The 16,518-nt window shown below is 42.7% G+C and overlaps 1 protein-coding gene across 9 annotated transcripts in view; it reads right to left on the bottom strand.

Annotated features, from left to right (window-relative positions):
• Nucleotides 1–16,518, bottom strand: part of KALRN (kalirin RhoGEF kinase) — a 639,384-nt gene that overhangs the window by 228,012 nt on the left and 394,854 nt on the right. For all 9 annotated transcript variants that reach the window (XM_069475127.1, XM_069475129.1, XM_069475125.1 and 6 more), the window contains 4 exons: nucleotides 13,282–13,464; nucleotides 11,932–12,050; nucleotides 6,558–6,624; nucleotides 5,871–5,980 (listed from right to left, as the gene is read on the bottom strand). In XM_069475127.1, coding sequence (XP_069331228.1) covers nucleotides 5,871–5,980; nucleotides 6,558–6,624; nucleotides 11,932–12,050; nucleotides 13,282–13,464 — 479 coding nt within the window. The remainder of the gene's footprint in view (nucleotides 1–5,870; nucleotides 5,981–6,557; nucleotides 6,625–11,931; nucleotides 12,051–13,281; nucleotides 13,465–16,518) is intronic.

The raw sequence follows: 16,518 nt of genomic DNA, 5'->3' as shown, positions 1-16,518 counted from the left end.
AACAGACAATCTTTTTCTTTGGTTCATGATAAAGATGTTTGAAAAACACCATCTTGCTCATTCTCTTGCATGCATAGGACAGTAGCCCCCGGGAGGGCTAGGTCTCATGCATGGCTTTCCCTCTCTTCATCTCCTCTCCTTCCCCTAGCGCCTCTCTCTCTAGATCGATAGCTCTACCTACTTACTTATCTATCTTATTATCTACCTATATCTCTACCTCCGTATTTATCCATCCATCCATCCATCCATCCCTCCCCACCACTACTGCTTCCCTTCTTCCCTATCTCTATCTTCCCCCTTACTATCCACCCACTTCAGTGTTCTCTCTCACTTACCCTCTATCTAGGTATTTCACCCTATTTCCCCACTTCACTCGGTCTCTGTCCTCCTTTCCTTTGTGTCCCTCCCACCCATTTCTGACTCCTCCACCCACCACCTCTCCTTTCCCCCTCAACCTCACAGAGTCACCCTAACAGAAGTGACAGCAGGACCTCTCCCCACACCCCAGACCCAGGGCTGAGTCTCACTCACTAATTCCCCATTGCCTCTCCCGCTAGACTTCACGACTCTCCTCCCTCAAAGGGCCTTTGTTCAAACTTTACTCCATCATCCAGGGAGCTGTCTTTGCCTGTAAAAAACTCACCCACTATTGAAATTCTATCTCAAATGTCCCCTTCTCCAGGAGGCCTTTCCTACTGCTCCAAGTGAGGCGATTTTCTCTGCTCCTTGAACTGCATTTGTGTCCCACCTTCACCCCATCACAGGCACATCATTCTCAGAACTCAGAGGGCAGAGCTTGAGTTTGATTCATCGCTGGGTACCAGCTTCATCTCTACACTAGCACAGGTCTAGCCCAGAAAGAGGAGCTCTGGGAAGATGACTGAGATGTGGCTGTGGTTCCATCACTCACTGGAGCATCCCTCTCTTCCCCACCTTGGCTTCACCCCTGTTGCTTACCACCCACTGCTCCTGGCCATGCTGGCCTCACCAGGACCCCCAGCTCAGTCCCACCCAGGTCTGGCCCTGCTCCCTCAGCCTTGGGCGGAGAACTGCAGGCTGGGAGTGTAGTGGGTAGTGGCCCAGGCCCAATGTGATAGCTTCCGGCCAGGCCTGGAGGAAGGGAGTGTGCAGGGGGAACATCTAGCCTTGGTTGTGGCCCCCAACTTGCCTTTCCAACTCTTGCTGAAAATAGATTTCAGGGGTGTGGCACCAGAATGACATAGCAGTGGGAGAAATGGGTGGAAATGTTTGTCAAATTTGGGGATCCACGTGGAAGCTGCTTAGCTATGAATAAAACTAGCCAGATTTTCAGCCACAGTTGGTGGCCTATGGAGTCGGGGGAGGGGAGAGAAAATCCCTGGAATCCAATGTCTGATCTTTAAGGAGTGGGGTGTGTGTGTCACACTGGTTCCTTTATGGTTCTCAGTCTCCTTATCTGTAAGTGAAGAGGGTGGTACTTGATGAGTAAGAGGACTCTCTGAGCTCTGACAGCACAGATTTCATAAAAACGTTATTGCTCAGACTCACATACAACCATACCTCCGAATAACTCAAAAGAAAGAAGTTAAGCTTTAACTAAAGGTGATGAGCATTTTAAGAAAAAAGCTATCTTTACCAAAGCTGCAAATCTAACAATCAAGGCAAGCTGAAAAAATTATTTTCTTGAATTACAAGTTGTAGGTTAGGCAAAGTGGGGAGACTGCATTAACAAAATTCTTACTGTTTGGGGGATCTATTTATGGAATAGACTCTCTTGTCTGAGTGCTCAGCAAAACACAATAGAAATGTGTCTAAGTCCTGTGTAGATAAGTAAATGTCATGAGCTTTATATTTAGTTCTATAGGAGAGAGACATAATGCAAAATGGGGAGAGTAGGAGGGCAAAACAGTATCATTCCACTTCAACTTCCCATTTGTGTTAAAACCACTGCTTGCGGTATCAAATTCTACATATTGAATTGTTCTTTAAAGAAATTTTGATGCTTGGGAATTTCTCCATTCAATGTCTATAAAGACAAAGGTCCTTGAGATACACATACACAGACACACACACACACACACACACACACACGGATCAATATTATCGATCTGAGATATGTAATGTATTTGTCATAAAACTCTTGGTCTAGGTACTAATTTCCTAGTGACTTAGTTAATTAGGTTAGCCAGGTAGTGTCACTCTCAATCCTTCTCTCTCAGTCTCCCAATATTCCTCCCTCCCTCTCCCCCTTCCATACTCTCTCTGGTGTGTAGGCAGATAACGCTGAGCTGTGAACTAGAAATGAGAGAAGTATGTTTCTCGGTTAGATAGCACTTAGTTGCAACTCTGGAAACATACAAACAATTAGGGTTGAAAAGAATCCTTTGATTTTTCCAGATTAAAAAGTGACCATTTCAGAGAAGTATTACTGAAGAATAAATAGGGTGTTAGGACAATTATATAGTCCTCCCATTAAGAAGCTTCCAAGAAACTCTTTCACTCAGAAATTCAATTATTTTGCTGTTCCATAAGGTTCTGACAGGGATGGGGGGAAAATAATACCTAATGGTTTTCTCCATCTTGAGACTTTCACAAACAAAAGATTGAACTATGACTTGAATGGCATTAGCTATCAATCTTTAAATTGTAATTTTATTTCTATTAATAGTTTGTTCATCCATCCATCTACCCAACAAATATTTACTGAAAGGTTACTACATGCGAGGCACTTGGTTATACAGTGAAAGAAATGTCCCTTATGGAGTTTACGGTTTCTGCATTTTCTAAGTTGGCTTAATTGCCATTTTCTCTCTTATTTATTAGAGATTTTAGAGGTGTGTTTTCTCCATTAATCAAAATTTGTATGACATAAGTTGAAAGCACACATTATGAGCACAGTAAAGCCTTAGTCCCCAGATCCTCTAGAAAATTAACATAAAGCTTGATTTTCTTAGACATTCCCTTAAACTGTGGATAGTTTAAAACATTAATTTTTTTTAGTCAATAGCTTTCTAATGCATTACAGAGTTCCTTGCTGTTAGTGCGGAACATATTAATGATTCAGAGCTATTATTAACATCAATTATCATGCTGCACTGTAATACAGTGGCTGTGTTGGGCTCTATAGTGGGTACAGGATGGCTTGCGCTAATACTGAGTAGCCCCTGACCACTAAGAAGTTTTTTGCCCAATTGCCCATTTTTAATTTTTTTTTATTTTTTGTAGTTTGTCTTCTTTCCTGCCAGGTCTTACTTTAGGCTGGTATCCAACAATTCACTCAAGTTCTTGATTCTTATTTGCTACTCTTAAATTGCTTGGAAACTACATAGTTAAGAGGTAAAGTGGTTGCTAGGGAGGAAAGATGTTTCTACGAAAACACAAGAACATAATCTTTGTGATATCTCTTTTCAATGCTCAGAGGCTAGTTTTTATTTCCTCTTTGTTTCTTCATAATGTCCTAAATAGGTAACATGTGCTGGGTAGCTGCATTCTCGATACTGAATTTATTCCTTTATTTACAGAATGCAGCATTCTAGATGGTTTAATTTGATTTGTTTTGTTTTTTAAAGGATTTCTTAGAACTATATATTGTCCTTCACAGGTAGATTTTCAGCTATTTAAAAAACCAACTGAGTGGATAAAGAAAATGTGGTATATATACCATGGAATGCTACTCAGCCATAAAAAAGAATGAAATAATGTCTTTTGCAGCAACTTGGATAGAGCTTGAGGCCATTTTCCTAAGTGAAATAATCCAGAAATGGAAAATCAAATACTGCATGCTCTCATTTAGCGGAAACTAATCTAGGGGTGTGCGTGGTCATGCAGAGTGGAATAACAGATGGTGAAGACTCCAAAGGTGGGAGGGTGGGAGGGGGTGAGGGATGAAAATTACCTATTGGGTACAATGTACACTATTTGACTGATGGGTACACGAAAAGCCCAGACCTCACTGACACATGATATATCCATGTAGTAAAATTGCACTGAAACTCCTAAATATATAGAAATAAATAATAAAATAAAAATAAAATCTGCAAAACTTACTAGAGTGATATCATGAAATAAGAATAAGAGGCATGGTTAAGCTAAATATTTTGTTACGATTGGTCAATTTTGAAATGAATATTACTTCCCCTTATAAGTTGATTTGGCAAAAGCAGGGCGTACAGGAAGTGCATGCTGTGATCTCTAGGCTTCCATACTTAGTCTATTTGATGAGAATATGGGGTAAGCGGGACTTGTTGACTAAATCCCAGAGACCATAAGCCAGGAAAGTAAAGTAACAGGACTTAACGTTTGCCAGTCTGGTGTCTTCTCAGATATCCCGGGGAAGATAGGATGATACTGAGCTGGGCTCAGATGGTGGAATTTGGGATCAACGCTCAGGAATGGTTTTACTGGGATCTTCTGAATGATAAGTATGAGAACAGAATATTTCAATGTCTGGAAATTTCCAGACAAACCAAAAGGGGAATGTTAAAATTTGTGATGAAAAAGAAGGCTGGTAACTTTTATTAAGTATTCCAGAAAGTCAGGAGCATTTTCCCCCTAAAGCTTCCTCCTTTAATAATCTGACAAGGCTAACGTGTCATGAGCTCTATATTTTATGTTCTCTAAATTTAAAGTGATGCCACTTGATGACATACAGGGATTAATCAGCAGGAGATGACGAGAGAGAGAGTGACCCTCCACCCCTTATTTCAACTTTAGACCTTTTAGAGCCCAGCATCTTTTTACACCCAACTCTTGCTTGCCTCTTGGTCATTTTAAGCACAGGGCCATACTGAGGTTTCATTGTCTAGAGCTGGGATGTCCAATACGGCAACCTCTTGCGGCTATCTAAATCTAAATTTGTTAAAATTCAATAAAATTAAAAATTCAGTTCCTCAGTAGCACCAGCCGCATTTCAAGTGTTCACTAGCCACACATTATCTAGTGGTTACTGCACGGGACAGCTCAGGTGTAGAACGTTCCCATCATGCCCCACTGCACAGTGCCATGCCAGGGTTCTGCCTCTCGGTGGCTGCTACACCTGTCTACGCACACGGCCTCCTCGGCAACTCTCGGAGCTGGCTCTTCTGTCTCCAGCATGTCTACTCAACTCAGCAAAGGCCTCGACTCGCACAACTTAGTGCTTCTCTGAAGCAGGGCCCTGAGAGAGCTCTCGGACTTTATGCCAGCATTCTGCCTTGTGTCTTGAGAGTCCCTCTATTTATATTTTGGAAACAGTTATTCCCATTGGTTGGTTACATAACTGATCACACCAATTTTCTTGCTGACCCTCTGTTAATAATGGAACGTGTTGTTTTGTACACTGTGGAAAAGATTCTTAAATCAAGTTGGAAGGCGGAAAAAATGAGTTGTGAGGTTTTAGGCCTCTATGGTTCTACTCATTTCAACAAAAGAGAGTATCAGTTAATGTTCTCCCCTCTAAGCTGTCAAGAAATGCAAAACAAGGTGGGGATGGAGGAAATGTTTGGGTTGAAAGACACTCCAGTGGAATGTGAAACCCAAAGACCACAAGGTAGAATGGGTAGCCTCAGATGAACATCAGGATTTCCCACAAGGTTTAATGTGGAGAAGCTACTTTTATTTCCTCAAGGCCTGGTAATCATGCTGCTTGGGTACCTGCCAGTTAGGTCCCTGAGGGGAACTGGGAAGGAACACTGCTGAATACTTGACTTCACGCTCCACTAGGAATTTTGGACAATTGCAAAGAAAGGGGGGTGAGTAAGAAAAAGTCTGATAGCAATGGCCTTAGAAAACTGATCAGGTAAGACTTTACCAGGTAAGATGCACCAATCCACTGTGATCCACTTTTTGGAAAGCCCTGTTGTCTGGTATTTGTGGCCCCAAGTATGCTCCTCTGAAACCCTCCACCAACCTACTTGTTATGGAAATCGTAGATCTCCTGGATGTTGCCAAAGATGATATGCTCTTTATTGAGGATCCCAGGCGGGATCTCCTCCACACCACTGGTCATCTCCCACAGGTAGGTCTGCAAGACAGCAACAGTGTCATCACTGGCAAGTCCTGCCACGTGAAATGCAGACAAAATTAACAGGGCCTCCAACTTGTGGGGCAAAACTCAGACTGGGAATGCATGTAGAGTTTAAAAAGTGAGGTATTAAATAATAAACAGGACAGAAAGAAATAGAACCTAAATATTTCATTATCCTGAACTTTAGCAAGAACACAAGCCCCACAGTCTTCTTGTTATTTATTCAATGTGTGTAGATTTGAGTGTGTGTGAGTTGGGAGGGAGAGAGATGCAGATTTTCAGACCCAATTTCAGTTCACAGACTGTGTCATGGTTTTGATTTTGAATTTAAGAGCCTTATATACTTTTTCCCCCTAGGTCTCCAGTCTGAGAAAAGTTTAAACTTTCTTTTCTAAAGCACTTTAAATTCCTATGTAATTACTATTGATGCTGGGAGAAAGTTTCCTCTGGTTGGTTTTTTTATTCATTCCTCTCTGGGAGAAGACGAGGAGCATCAAGCTCCTCTCGAGGAGCTGTAGCTGGCAAGGATGTTATTTTCCTAATGCAGCTATGAACTAATTACTAAAAGACTCACCTCCAAGCACTCATGTAAGTCCCTTACATAAGCCTTCTCTGTCTGGAGTAGTTCAGCCATAATGAACCTAGAAGGAAACAAATGGGCTTTTAGTTGGTTATAGAAATGATGCCTCCCTTCCTTCAAACTTCACTTCCCTACCCATTTGATAATTTATGACATTATCAAATGCCCTATTTTTCTGCTTTACCATGTTTTCTCCTTTCTTCAAAACTCCTTGAGTATCTTCCTCTCCTATGAGTATCTTCCCATGGGTCACGCTCACCCTAATCCTTTGCCGTGTATCCCTTCAGCATGCCTGTGCTCAGCTAGTTCCATACCCTCTAACCCTTTCCACCCCAGTTCCACTATTCTGTGATCCTGTGCCGATGTGCACGTGTTCTCAATTGCATGCGTGTGCATGCATGTGGGCACCAGCGTGCAGGACCATCCACATTCTGTCTCACCAACTAGATGGCTTGAATATCTTACCGCTTCCAGAATGATGATTTCTGTTCAGTAGAGTTTGTATACTTATACCAAAACAGTTCTCAGTTCCATAAGTTAAACTAGGTTTCAAGCCAGGAGAAGATGTCTAACACACCACTAAGATCAGGGGTTAGCAACTTTTTCTGTAAAGAGCCAGATAGTAAATCTTTGTGGGCCATTCAGTCTCTGTCACAACCATTCAACTTTGCTGCTGTAGTGTGAAAGGAGCCGTAGACAATGTGTAAAAAATAAGTTCCAATGAAACTGTGACAACTGAAATTTGAATTTTATCTAATTTTCATGTTATATTATTCTTTTGATTATTTTCAATAATTTAAAAACATAAAGATCATACAAAGTGTATAATTATTTTTTCTAAAATCATTTTTAGTTTATAGACTATATAAGATAGTTGGTGGGTCAAATTTGGCCTGCTTTTGCTGACCTCTGACCAAGATTCTCTCATTAACTATTATATTTAGATACTTTTTTTTTTTTTTAAAGAGACAGGGAAACAGGGTCTCTGTTGCCCAGGCTGGAGTGCACTTGCACAATCATAACTCACTGTGGCCTGAAATTTCTGGGCTGCAGTCAGCAATCCTCCCACATAAGACTCCTGTGTAATTAGGACTACAGGCATGCATCACCATGCCCAGCTAATTAAAAAAATTTTTTTGGAGAGACGGGGTCTCACAATGTTGTCCAGGCTGGTTTTGAACTTCTGGCCTCAAGCGATTCTTTCGCCTCAACCTCCAAAAGTGCTGGAATTATAGGCATGAGCCACTGTGCCTGGTCTAGACATTATTTTTAATGGGACTTGTCTCATCATAAATGGATGTGCATAAAGCTAAACATGCAACCATAAGCACAGCATAAATTAATAATGTCATATGACTGCTCTTCAGTCCCTGATATACAGAAGCTTACACTATACATCTTTGAGGAGGTTTCCTTCCTTCTTTGCTCTTAAATAACACAATGTACTTGGGCAATTGTTAAACTTATGATGCATGGCTTCATTGTAGTGTATGTACTTCATTCTTTTCCTCCATAAATTTTTACTAGAAATGGTGCTTTTTAGCTGGCATATATCTAATTTAGAAAAACTGTATATTTATACATTTATCTTTCCTTTTCTGTATCAGTTTTTCATTTAGTCCATGATGAGGACCCTTATTTCCATGTATTCCATCATATGAAAATTTTGAGAAATTTTGTCCCCAAAGTGTCCCCTACTGGAAATTTCACAAGAAATATTAAATGAGAAGCACCTTTTCCTGGAACTTTACCTCGGCAGGATTTTCCTTAAAGTTATATACACTGTTCTGGTAGTAGCCTTTCTGGTTCAAAAAAATTCCCTTTTGCAGAAGTTAATTAGCCACTATCTTTCTATTCTTACTCTGTTGGTAGAGTAGGAAATGCATGAACTTTGGAGTCAGACAAACAGGAACTGTTTGAATTTCAACTCTGGCCTTTGCCAGAGGGAGGACTTGCTTCTCCAACCCTCAGATGCTTTATTTATACAATAGCTGATCACACAGGATTGCTGCAAGGGTGAAACAAGACCATGTAAACAAAGTGCCTAGTACATGGTAGGTGCTCAGTAAACAATCAGTGATTTAAGTGATTTGTAGGTTGCTATAAAACTAGAAAAGAAGGGAGATCAGAAGGACCACAAACTGATGGGCTTTGAAAATCTGTCTTTAATTTTATTGCCTAAGGTTTTCTGGTATTCTTTTTCTCCCAACTGCTTCCTGCAGTTTTACCTGTCTTTCTTCATAATTTCTCTCTCTTCTCCCCTACCCCATTTTCTTTTGTTTTCTACCCATCCATTAAGCTCTTCTGGCTATGTGGTGTCCCAGATAGAGCCCAGGAGGAGGATTTGGCCAGTGTAGTCTCCTCGTTCCCCTCCCTGCTATGGGTTGAATTATGTGCCCCCGAGTCCCTATGTGGAAGTCCTAACCCCAGAACCTCAGATTTTCACTTTACTTGGAAATAGGGTCATTATCGCACTGGAGTGGGTGGGCCCCTAATCCACTAGAATCAGTTTCTTCATAGAAGGGGGAGGTTCGATGCAGGCTTGTACTCTGGAAGACTGCCACATGAATGTGCAAATAGCCATCTATGAATACAGGCTAAGGAGAGAGGCCTCCTTCCCACAGCCCTCAGAAGGAATCCATCCCGCTGACACCTTGATTTTAGACTCCCAGCCTCCAGAACTGTGAGACAACATATTTCCGTTGTTTAAGCCACCCAGTCTGTGGTTCTTTGTTACAGCAGCCCTAACAAACTAACACACTCCTCACATGAAACAAGCTTTGACTTCACAGACTAGCTTTAGTTTCTTCAGCTCCAAGGCAGCTGTGCTTCTACTTCATTTTGATAAAATAAACCCATAGAGCTTCTTAATCTTAGGACATGTTATTTTTTTTTTTTTCTAGCATTACCCAAACAGAGTCTGTCGAAATATTCCTCACTAGGCCCTCCAGAAATCTCTGCACATTGTGACTTAGTAACTGCAACATAAAGGATGCAGAGTGTCAAGAAATGGGTTGTAGGAGTGGCACAGTCCATTGTTTCTGCTGTCCAATGCCCTACAGCTCTTGACTAGTGTGAACCGTGGCTGACGACTACCGACCAAAGGAGCAAAATGGGTTTTGCCTACCTGGAGTCAGGAATTTCTCTGACTGGAGCTGAGATAATCAGAGAACAGAGCAGAAATGTAATGATGAATTGGTCCCAGCCCTCTAAACGGATTCTGCCCCCAACCATTCTTATTCTGAGAAAACAGAGTCTCATTCATGAAAATCTCAGGCAACTTCAGATTCTTCCAAAACGTCTGAGTCCCAGCATCCTCCACTCTCTTCTTGCCAAGTTTCCTCTGCCCCATCTTCTCATGGGCCGTTGCTGACCTGGGAGTAACTTAGTGGCAGCTTTACGTCCTGACCTCTACAATTCACTCTCTGGATCAGTTGCTGGGTACATTTTCCTCCCTTTTGAAATCCAGGCAGAAACCCTGAAACCTGAATACCTAGACCGAGGCAAGAGAGGGGCCTCCTGGCCCTGGAACACCCCCCAGAGAGAGCCTTACTTTCTTCGGCCCAGTGGTACATCCTTCCACTTCGGGTAAGGAAATTGGTGTTCCAATTCTTAATTGTTATGTGATTTTAGATAACTTTTTGTCCTTCCCCCAAGGCTTCAATTTATATATCCAATTATATTCTATAAGCTTTTCGTGATCAATTATATTCATTGCTCTCCTAGTCCCTTGGTTCATACAAGAGACTATAAAATACTCCTTATCCTCAAGGAGTTTGTAATATAGTTAGAGAGAGATGCTCAGGAATCAGTTAAGTAAGTAAAATGGGAATCAGTATAGAAAAGAAGTGTAGGAGTTCAGAAAAGGATGGACCAATGCCAGTGAAGATGCGGATAAAGGATTCAGAGCAGCATAGGATATGAGCTGGATTCTAAAGAATCATAGGACTTAGACAGGGGCAAATAAAATTGAACAGAAAAAGAACAAAAGGCAAGAACAGGGAAGAGAAAAGAACAAACAAAAAGGAGAGAGTTCTAGGCCAAGAATGCTGCATGAATAATTGTATACAACTTAATCTTGGATGTGAAAGGAGTCAATGACAGTGATCTGTCTGAAGTGTGTCATTTGAACTGGAAAGTAATTTGAAATAAGATTGTCTTAGGTGAGGCCAAATGACAGCACCTCAAGGAGTCTGATCATTATTCTAGGGGAATATAAAATCATTTAAAATTTGCAGCTGGTGAGAGACATAATGGACATGAAGCACAGAGTGGTGAAGAGTCAGAACTGGTTTAAATTCTGGCTTCATTATTCACTGTTTGTGTGGTTTGGAGAGTTGCTCAGCTTTTCTTTTTTTATTTGAGACAGAGTCTCACTCTGTCACCCTGGATAGAGTGCAGTGGTATGATCACAGCTCGCTGCAACCTGGGCTCATGCAATCCTCCTGCCTCAGCCTCCTGAGTAGCTGGGAACTACAAGCGTATGCCACAATGCCTGGCTAATTTTCCTACTTTTAGTAGAGATGGGGCCTTGCTCTTGCTCAGGCTGGTCTCGAACTCCTGAGGTCAAGGAATCGTTCTGCCTCAGCCTCCCATAGTGCTGAGATTACAGGCAGGAGCCACCTTACCTAGCCGTTGCTCAGCTTTTCTAAGTCTTATTTCCCATATGTAAAATGAGAATAATCATAGCTACCTGGGAGAAGTGATAAGAAGATAAAAAGAGAAAATGTGTGTAAGGCACTTTATAAAGTATTTAGCACATAAAAAATGTCGGTGGTGGCAAGAGGAAGGGCATTGGTACCAGCAATGATAAAATGCTCCTTCAGAAAGGTCCACCTGGCACCCCCGTGTGGGTCAACGGCAGGAGCTGGCAGCGGGAAGGTGAGGAGTTTCTGCAGGTGAGCTGGACTTATACTCACGAGACTCCTGTCTGTGGGGATGGAAAAAGTGGCAGAGACATGAGAAACTCTGAAGGAAGGACTGACTGAAGGGACGAAGGGACAAGTGGAAGCCTACATCTCTGTTGATGGGAATTAGAAGTCAGGAGGGAGAGCTAAATTTGGAGGGGGAGAAAAAATATTTGGTTTGGTCCATGTCGAGTTGTGAGATTGTGAAATGAAATCTGATGATCTAAAAGGAAGGGTTTTTTTCTAGGAAGTTACTGGAGAACTCAGGTGAAGGACAGATTGGAGAGGCTTAAAAGTCTTCAGAGGAAACCCATATTCTGAAGGGAAGCACTGTGCCTGTTCATTCCACCCCCTGCAGGTCAGGAGGACACAGTAAGCCATCGGAAGGGACGGGTGGCAGTGCAGACCAGGCACAGGCTCGGGGAGCCGGCTAGCTGGGGCCGGAGCTCCACAGCACGTACTCTTTCTTCCGGGCTGACTTCCGCTTCTCTTCGTTGACTTCATGGTTGGCGTCCCGCAGCTTGACCTCGCGATCTGAAAGGCTTGCTGGGATGATGTCCAGCTCCAGGTCCTTGTTGTCCTACACACAGAGGGGTCACAGAGGTCACCCAGGAGATGCTTTGGAAGAGCGACTCACCAAGTTGGGGGAGGTGGTGAAGAGGAAAAACAGAGCAAGATATAATGGAAACAGATGACAAGATGGGGACCCTACAAACTCTCACCCACAGCACTCTTTTTTATGGAACCATTTCTTTTTTCAAATAAGAAAGATATAAAATATTCAAGTCAAATGTTTAGGGCTAACAACCACAGCAAGAAAAAACAATGAACACAGTTGTGTCTATTTCCCCAAGGCGTTCGGTTCTGATTAAATCTAAACACTAATACATATATTAGTCTGAGATGGATTCTTAGCCATTTAAAGTAGATGTGAAAAACACATAAAGACATTAAAAAACCCTCTCTCCTTTGTCAAAGGAAATTAATCAAACCAAATATTTTTATTTAAACAAGCAATTTCCATTGCAAATAGAAAGCTAAATGGTAGAACAACAAACTTTCTAATTGCTCATCCCTGCTTAATTCAACCACCATTTGGTACTTACATATGATAGAACCCCCTAGAAAAAAACTCACAGCGTAAGGCCTGGGAGAGGCATTAACTGCCTCAACTTTAGGAGGTTTGACCACTTCATTCTCTAGGCTGCTCTACTTCAGAGCATGAGCCTATTTAAAGATTTAAGACCTAGAAATCCTAGGATTAAATTGCCAGGCTGTATTTAGCTCTTAATTCAAAGGTTACTGACCCCTATTATAAAAAAGAGATTAAAAGTCAGTCTCCTCTTGCTGCATGGCAAATAGTGTCTCTTTTCAGTTGAAACGTCAAATAGCCCCTGTACAAATTGCACCCCTAATTCTTGAAAGAGCACTACTATACGTCCTGGGGACTCTAGTCATTTGCTGATTAACATAATTGGGTGGAAGATGGTACTGATGAAGCCAAGATAAAGGGTTGAGTCCTCAAAGTCAACAGTTAACTCTACACAGAGAAAAACTCTGTTCTACAGCCACAGGCCTCACTCCAGGGCAGCCAATTTTGCAATATTTGGAGCACTAATCATGGGGGCTGGAGGTAAATGGATCAGCAAGATGCCCTCCCTCACTAGATAACCCACCTAAGGCAAGTGCTGAGGGGTCGCCAGCTCGGACGGACTGCCTTGGAAACACACTTCCCTGCTGTGGAGAGAGGGCGGTGGTGCCCAGGGAGAAGAGAAGGGCAGACGTCCCAGTGGGCAACACCTCGTACCTACCTCTGTGTTGACTCCTAGGGCTTTCTCCAGGGAGTACCGGTACTTCCCCATCCTCAAGGAGAAGTCTCTGTAGTGCTTGTCCACCGTGGTCACCCATTTCCTTATCTCCGTGGCATGAATGTGGCCTTTTTCCACAAAGCTGTCAGCCAGCTGAATCAGAAGCTTCACCTTCTCCTTCGTTTGCTGCCCCAAAAGATGGTCTTACGTCACTGGATTACATTTGCTCTCATGCCCCGTTCACCCCACTCCCCGTTCCCTCTTCACAGCAGCCACAGACACCTCATAGCTGACCGCCTGGGCTAGCACAGCAGCTCTGCCCACTAGCTGGGAGACCTTGAGCAGATTATTTAAACCCTCTGTACCTCAATTCCTTCATCTACAAAATAGGGATCATAATAGTACAGTTGTCCCTCAGTATTACACCAATCCTCGGTGGTGGACTGGTTCCAGGACCCCCCATGGATACCAAAATCCACAGATGCTCAAGTCCCTTATATAACGAGGTACAGCATTTGCATATGACCTATGGACATCCTCCTGTATACTTTAAATCATCTCTGTATTACTTATACTACCTAATACAATGCAAATAGTCATTATACTGCATGGTTTAGGGAATAATGCAAGAACAAAAAGGTCTGTACATGTCCAGTAGAGACACAATCATCGTTTTTTTTTTGTTTTTTTGATCTGCATTTGGTTGAATCCATGGATGTAACAGCTACAGACACAGAGGGCTGATTGAACCTACAGTGTAGGGTTTTTGTATTAAATGAGTTGATACTGTAGAATGCTCAGAGCAGTGCCTGGCACACAGTAAGAACTCAGTAAGCCATAAATGTTAACCATTATCATTATTATTATTGTTATTGATATAAGAATCTCTTACATTAATATAGTGCTTTACCAGTTTACAGAGTATGTTAATATATCTGAGACTCATTTGAGTCTTAAAGCATCCTTAGGAAGTAGGTGGAGGGAGGTGGTACAGGTCTCTTTGAGCTACAGATGAAAACACTGAGACTTGGAGAGGTTTAGGGTGGTCCAAGTTCAAATCACCAGTAAGTGATACAGCCTATCTGCCTCTGACCCATGGTTCCTGGCTCTCTCCCCTCACTGTACCAGCCTGCAGTAGGCTCTTAATATCATGTAACCTGACACTCACCAGGACCTAAAGAAATCCAACTAGCAAATTTAAGAGTTAACTCTGTCCCTCTCATCACCAGGATCTTGTCTTTAATTTCCATTAGAGAGAGGGAGAAAGGGGTTAATGAAGCCAGTGTCTCTTACAGAGTCAGGTGGAACTCTGACGAGTACTGGGGTTCACTTCGTTTCTAGCAAGTTTGTTCTATGCCTACTCTGTCCATAGCACTGTGCTGAGGGCTGTGTGGACAGCTTGGGGGGTAAACAAAAGAAAAAAAGATGTTCATTTCACTCAGAGGAGTTAAATAACTTAGGGCATTATGTAATTGAATGTCAAAATGAGAAGAATGTATAGTTAACACCGCAGGAATTTTAAAAAGGGAGAAAATGAAGGTGGACTGGCACGAGTAGGAAAGGTCTCGTGGGGAGGTGGCACTTAAGCTGGGTGGGACGTGGGAATGAGAGATACTTAATGAGCGGTCAGCTCTCATCCTTTACCATACGTTTGGATTTCCAAACTCTAAACTCCATCAGGGAAAGAAAAGAATATTTAAATATTCTAAAAAGAAAAATTATCCTTTGGACTGGAGGAAAGTAGGTCCAAGGTTTAGATCATGCTACAATTTAGATAACGGAGGGAAACTGAGCCAGAAAAGCCACTGAAGCAACCGCAGAGAAGACAGAAGAGACTTTCTTTCTTTGTTCCACCACCCTCGCCACCCTCCCAGGGTCCTCTACGGCCCCTCCCATGAGAGACTGACCCTCCCAAGAAGGGCCAGAGAGGGAGGGGTTCTGGGAGGTGAGCAGACGGCTCTGCCTGCCCCAGGGCCGGGGAGATCAGGGCTCCAGCTCCCCAGCAGCTCACCCAGCACGGCCGAGTCCCCTATCTCAGGGCAGCAGGCTAGTGCCCAGGCTGCGAGACAGGGGCCCCAAGAGCTTTGGTGTGAGGACAGCAGACCTCAGTCATGAAAAGGCTAGAGTAGTAACACTGGGAATGGCTTAAGAAAAGATACCTGGTATTCTAAGGACTTTTATCTTATTGCAGGTACTTTTTTTTTCTGAAAACAATTTTCTTAAGTTTTCTATTTACTTAAAACCAAATAATTTTTGCTGCTATAATTAAAAAAATCAATTTTTATGGAAAAGCCTTGGAAATACATATTCTCTGCTCTTATAAGGTGACTCTACCTACGAGACAGGGGTATACAGCCAGCTGGTGGCAGCAGCCATACCAGGGCAGCTCTATATCAGAGGGAATTATATCCTAAAGCATCAAAGCTGTGATTCAGAGTCAATAAAGCAAATGGGTTGTGACCCAGGGTATTCCAAGTATGCATGGGGCCTGGCGGAGCAGAGAGACAGTAGTTGAGCAGGGTAGATAAGCCCTCCCCATGTGGCCCCACCTACCTTTGCAGCAGCCCTGCCCCCACTGTGCTCCATGCCACACTGATGTCACAGGCCCCATCTGCTCTGATGAGGGCTTTTACTCATCCTCACTCTCGATGCACAGGGCTCTCTTTCATCTCCTTTCCTTCCCACAAGACGAGGGGGGGATGCCCTTCCTAGTGTTCCCACAGTACCACATACATGCCTCTCTTTTCACATGTTTCACATTGAGTTATTCACGTGTCCTCCATTAGACCATGAACTCCTAAACGGTAAGTGTTGCATCTTATTCACTGGTACATCAATGTTGAATGAATAAACGAATGAGTGAATGAATGAGCAAATCTGATGTTTGGAGGTGAGTGAAGCTAGACCAGCAAGAGCTGAGGGCTTATACTGGGAAGAATTAGATGATAAATTTGGCCTATGAACCAGACAAGCACACTGAGATATCACTTGTAGCCACGACCCCTACTGGGAGCAGCCTGAAATGGTTTCTTATCCAAGAGTGACTCTGGTGACACCACGTGACTTGCCAAATGCCTGGCCACAGCTTATGGAATCAGACATAAAAATATTAATATATCCCATGAGGGCAGCCCATTAATATATAGCCAGTGATTTCTGAGGTATCCTGGCCTAAAACTTCTGTCTAAATAGGGACAGTGGCAATATGCTAGGTCACTGGAGGTTGTTTCTCTGGAGATT

This window comes from Eulemur rufifrons, chromosome 7 (genome assembly GCF_041146395.1).
Source record: "Eulemur rufifrons isolate Redbay chromosome 7, OSU_ERuf_1, whole genome shotgun sequence".
Classification (NCBI taxonomy): Eukaryota; Metazoa; Chordata; class Mammalia; order Primates; family Lemuridae; genus Eulemur; species Eulemur rufifrons.
This window is presented reverse-complemented; position numbering and strand designations above follow the sequence as displayed.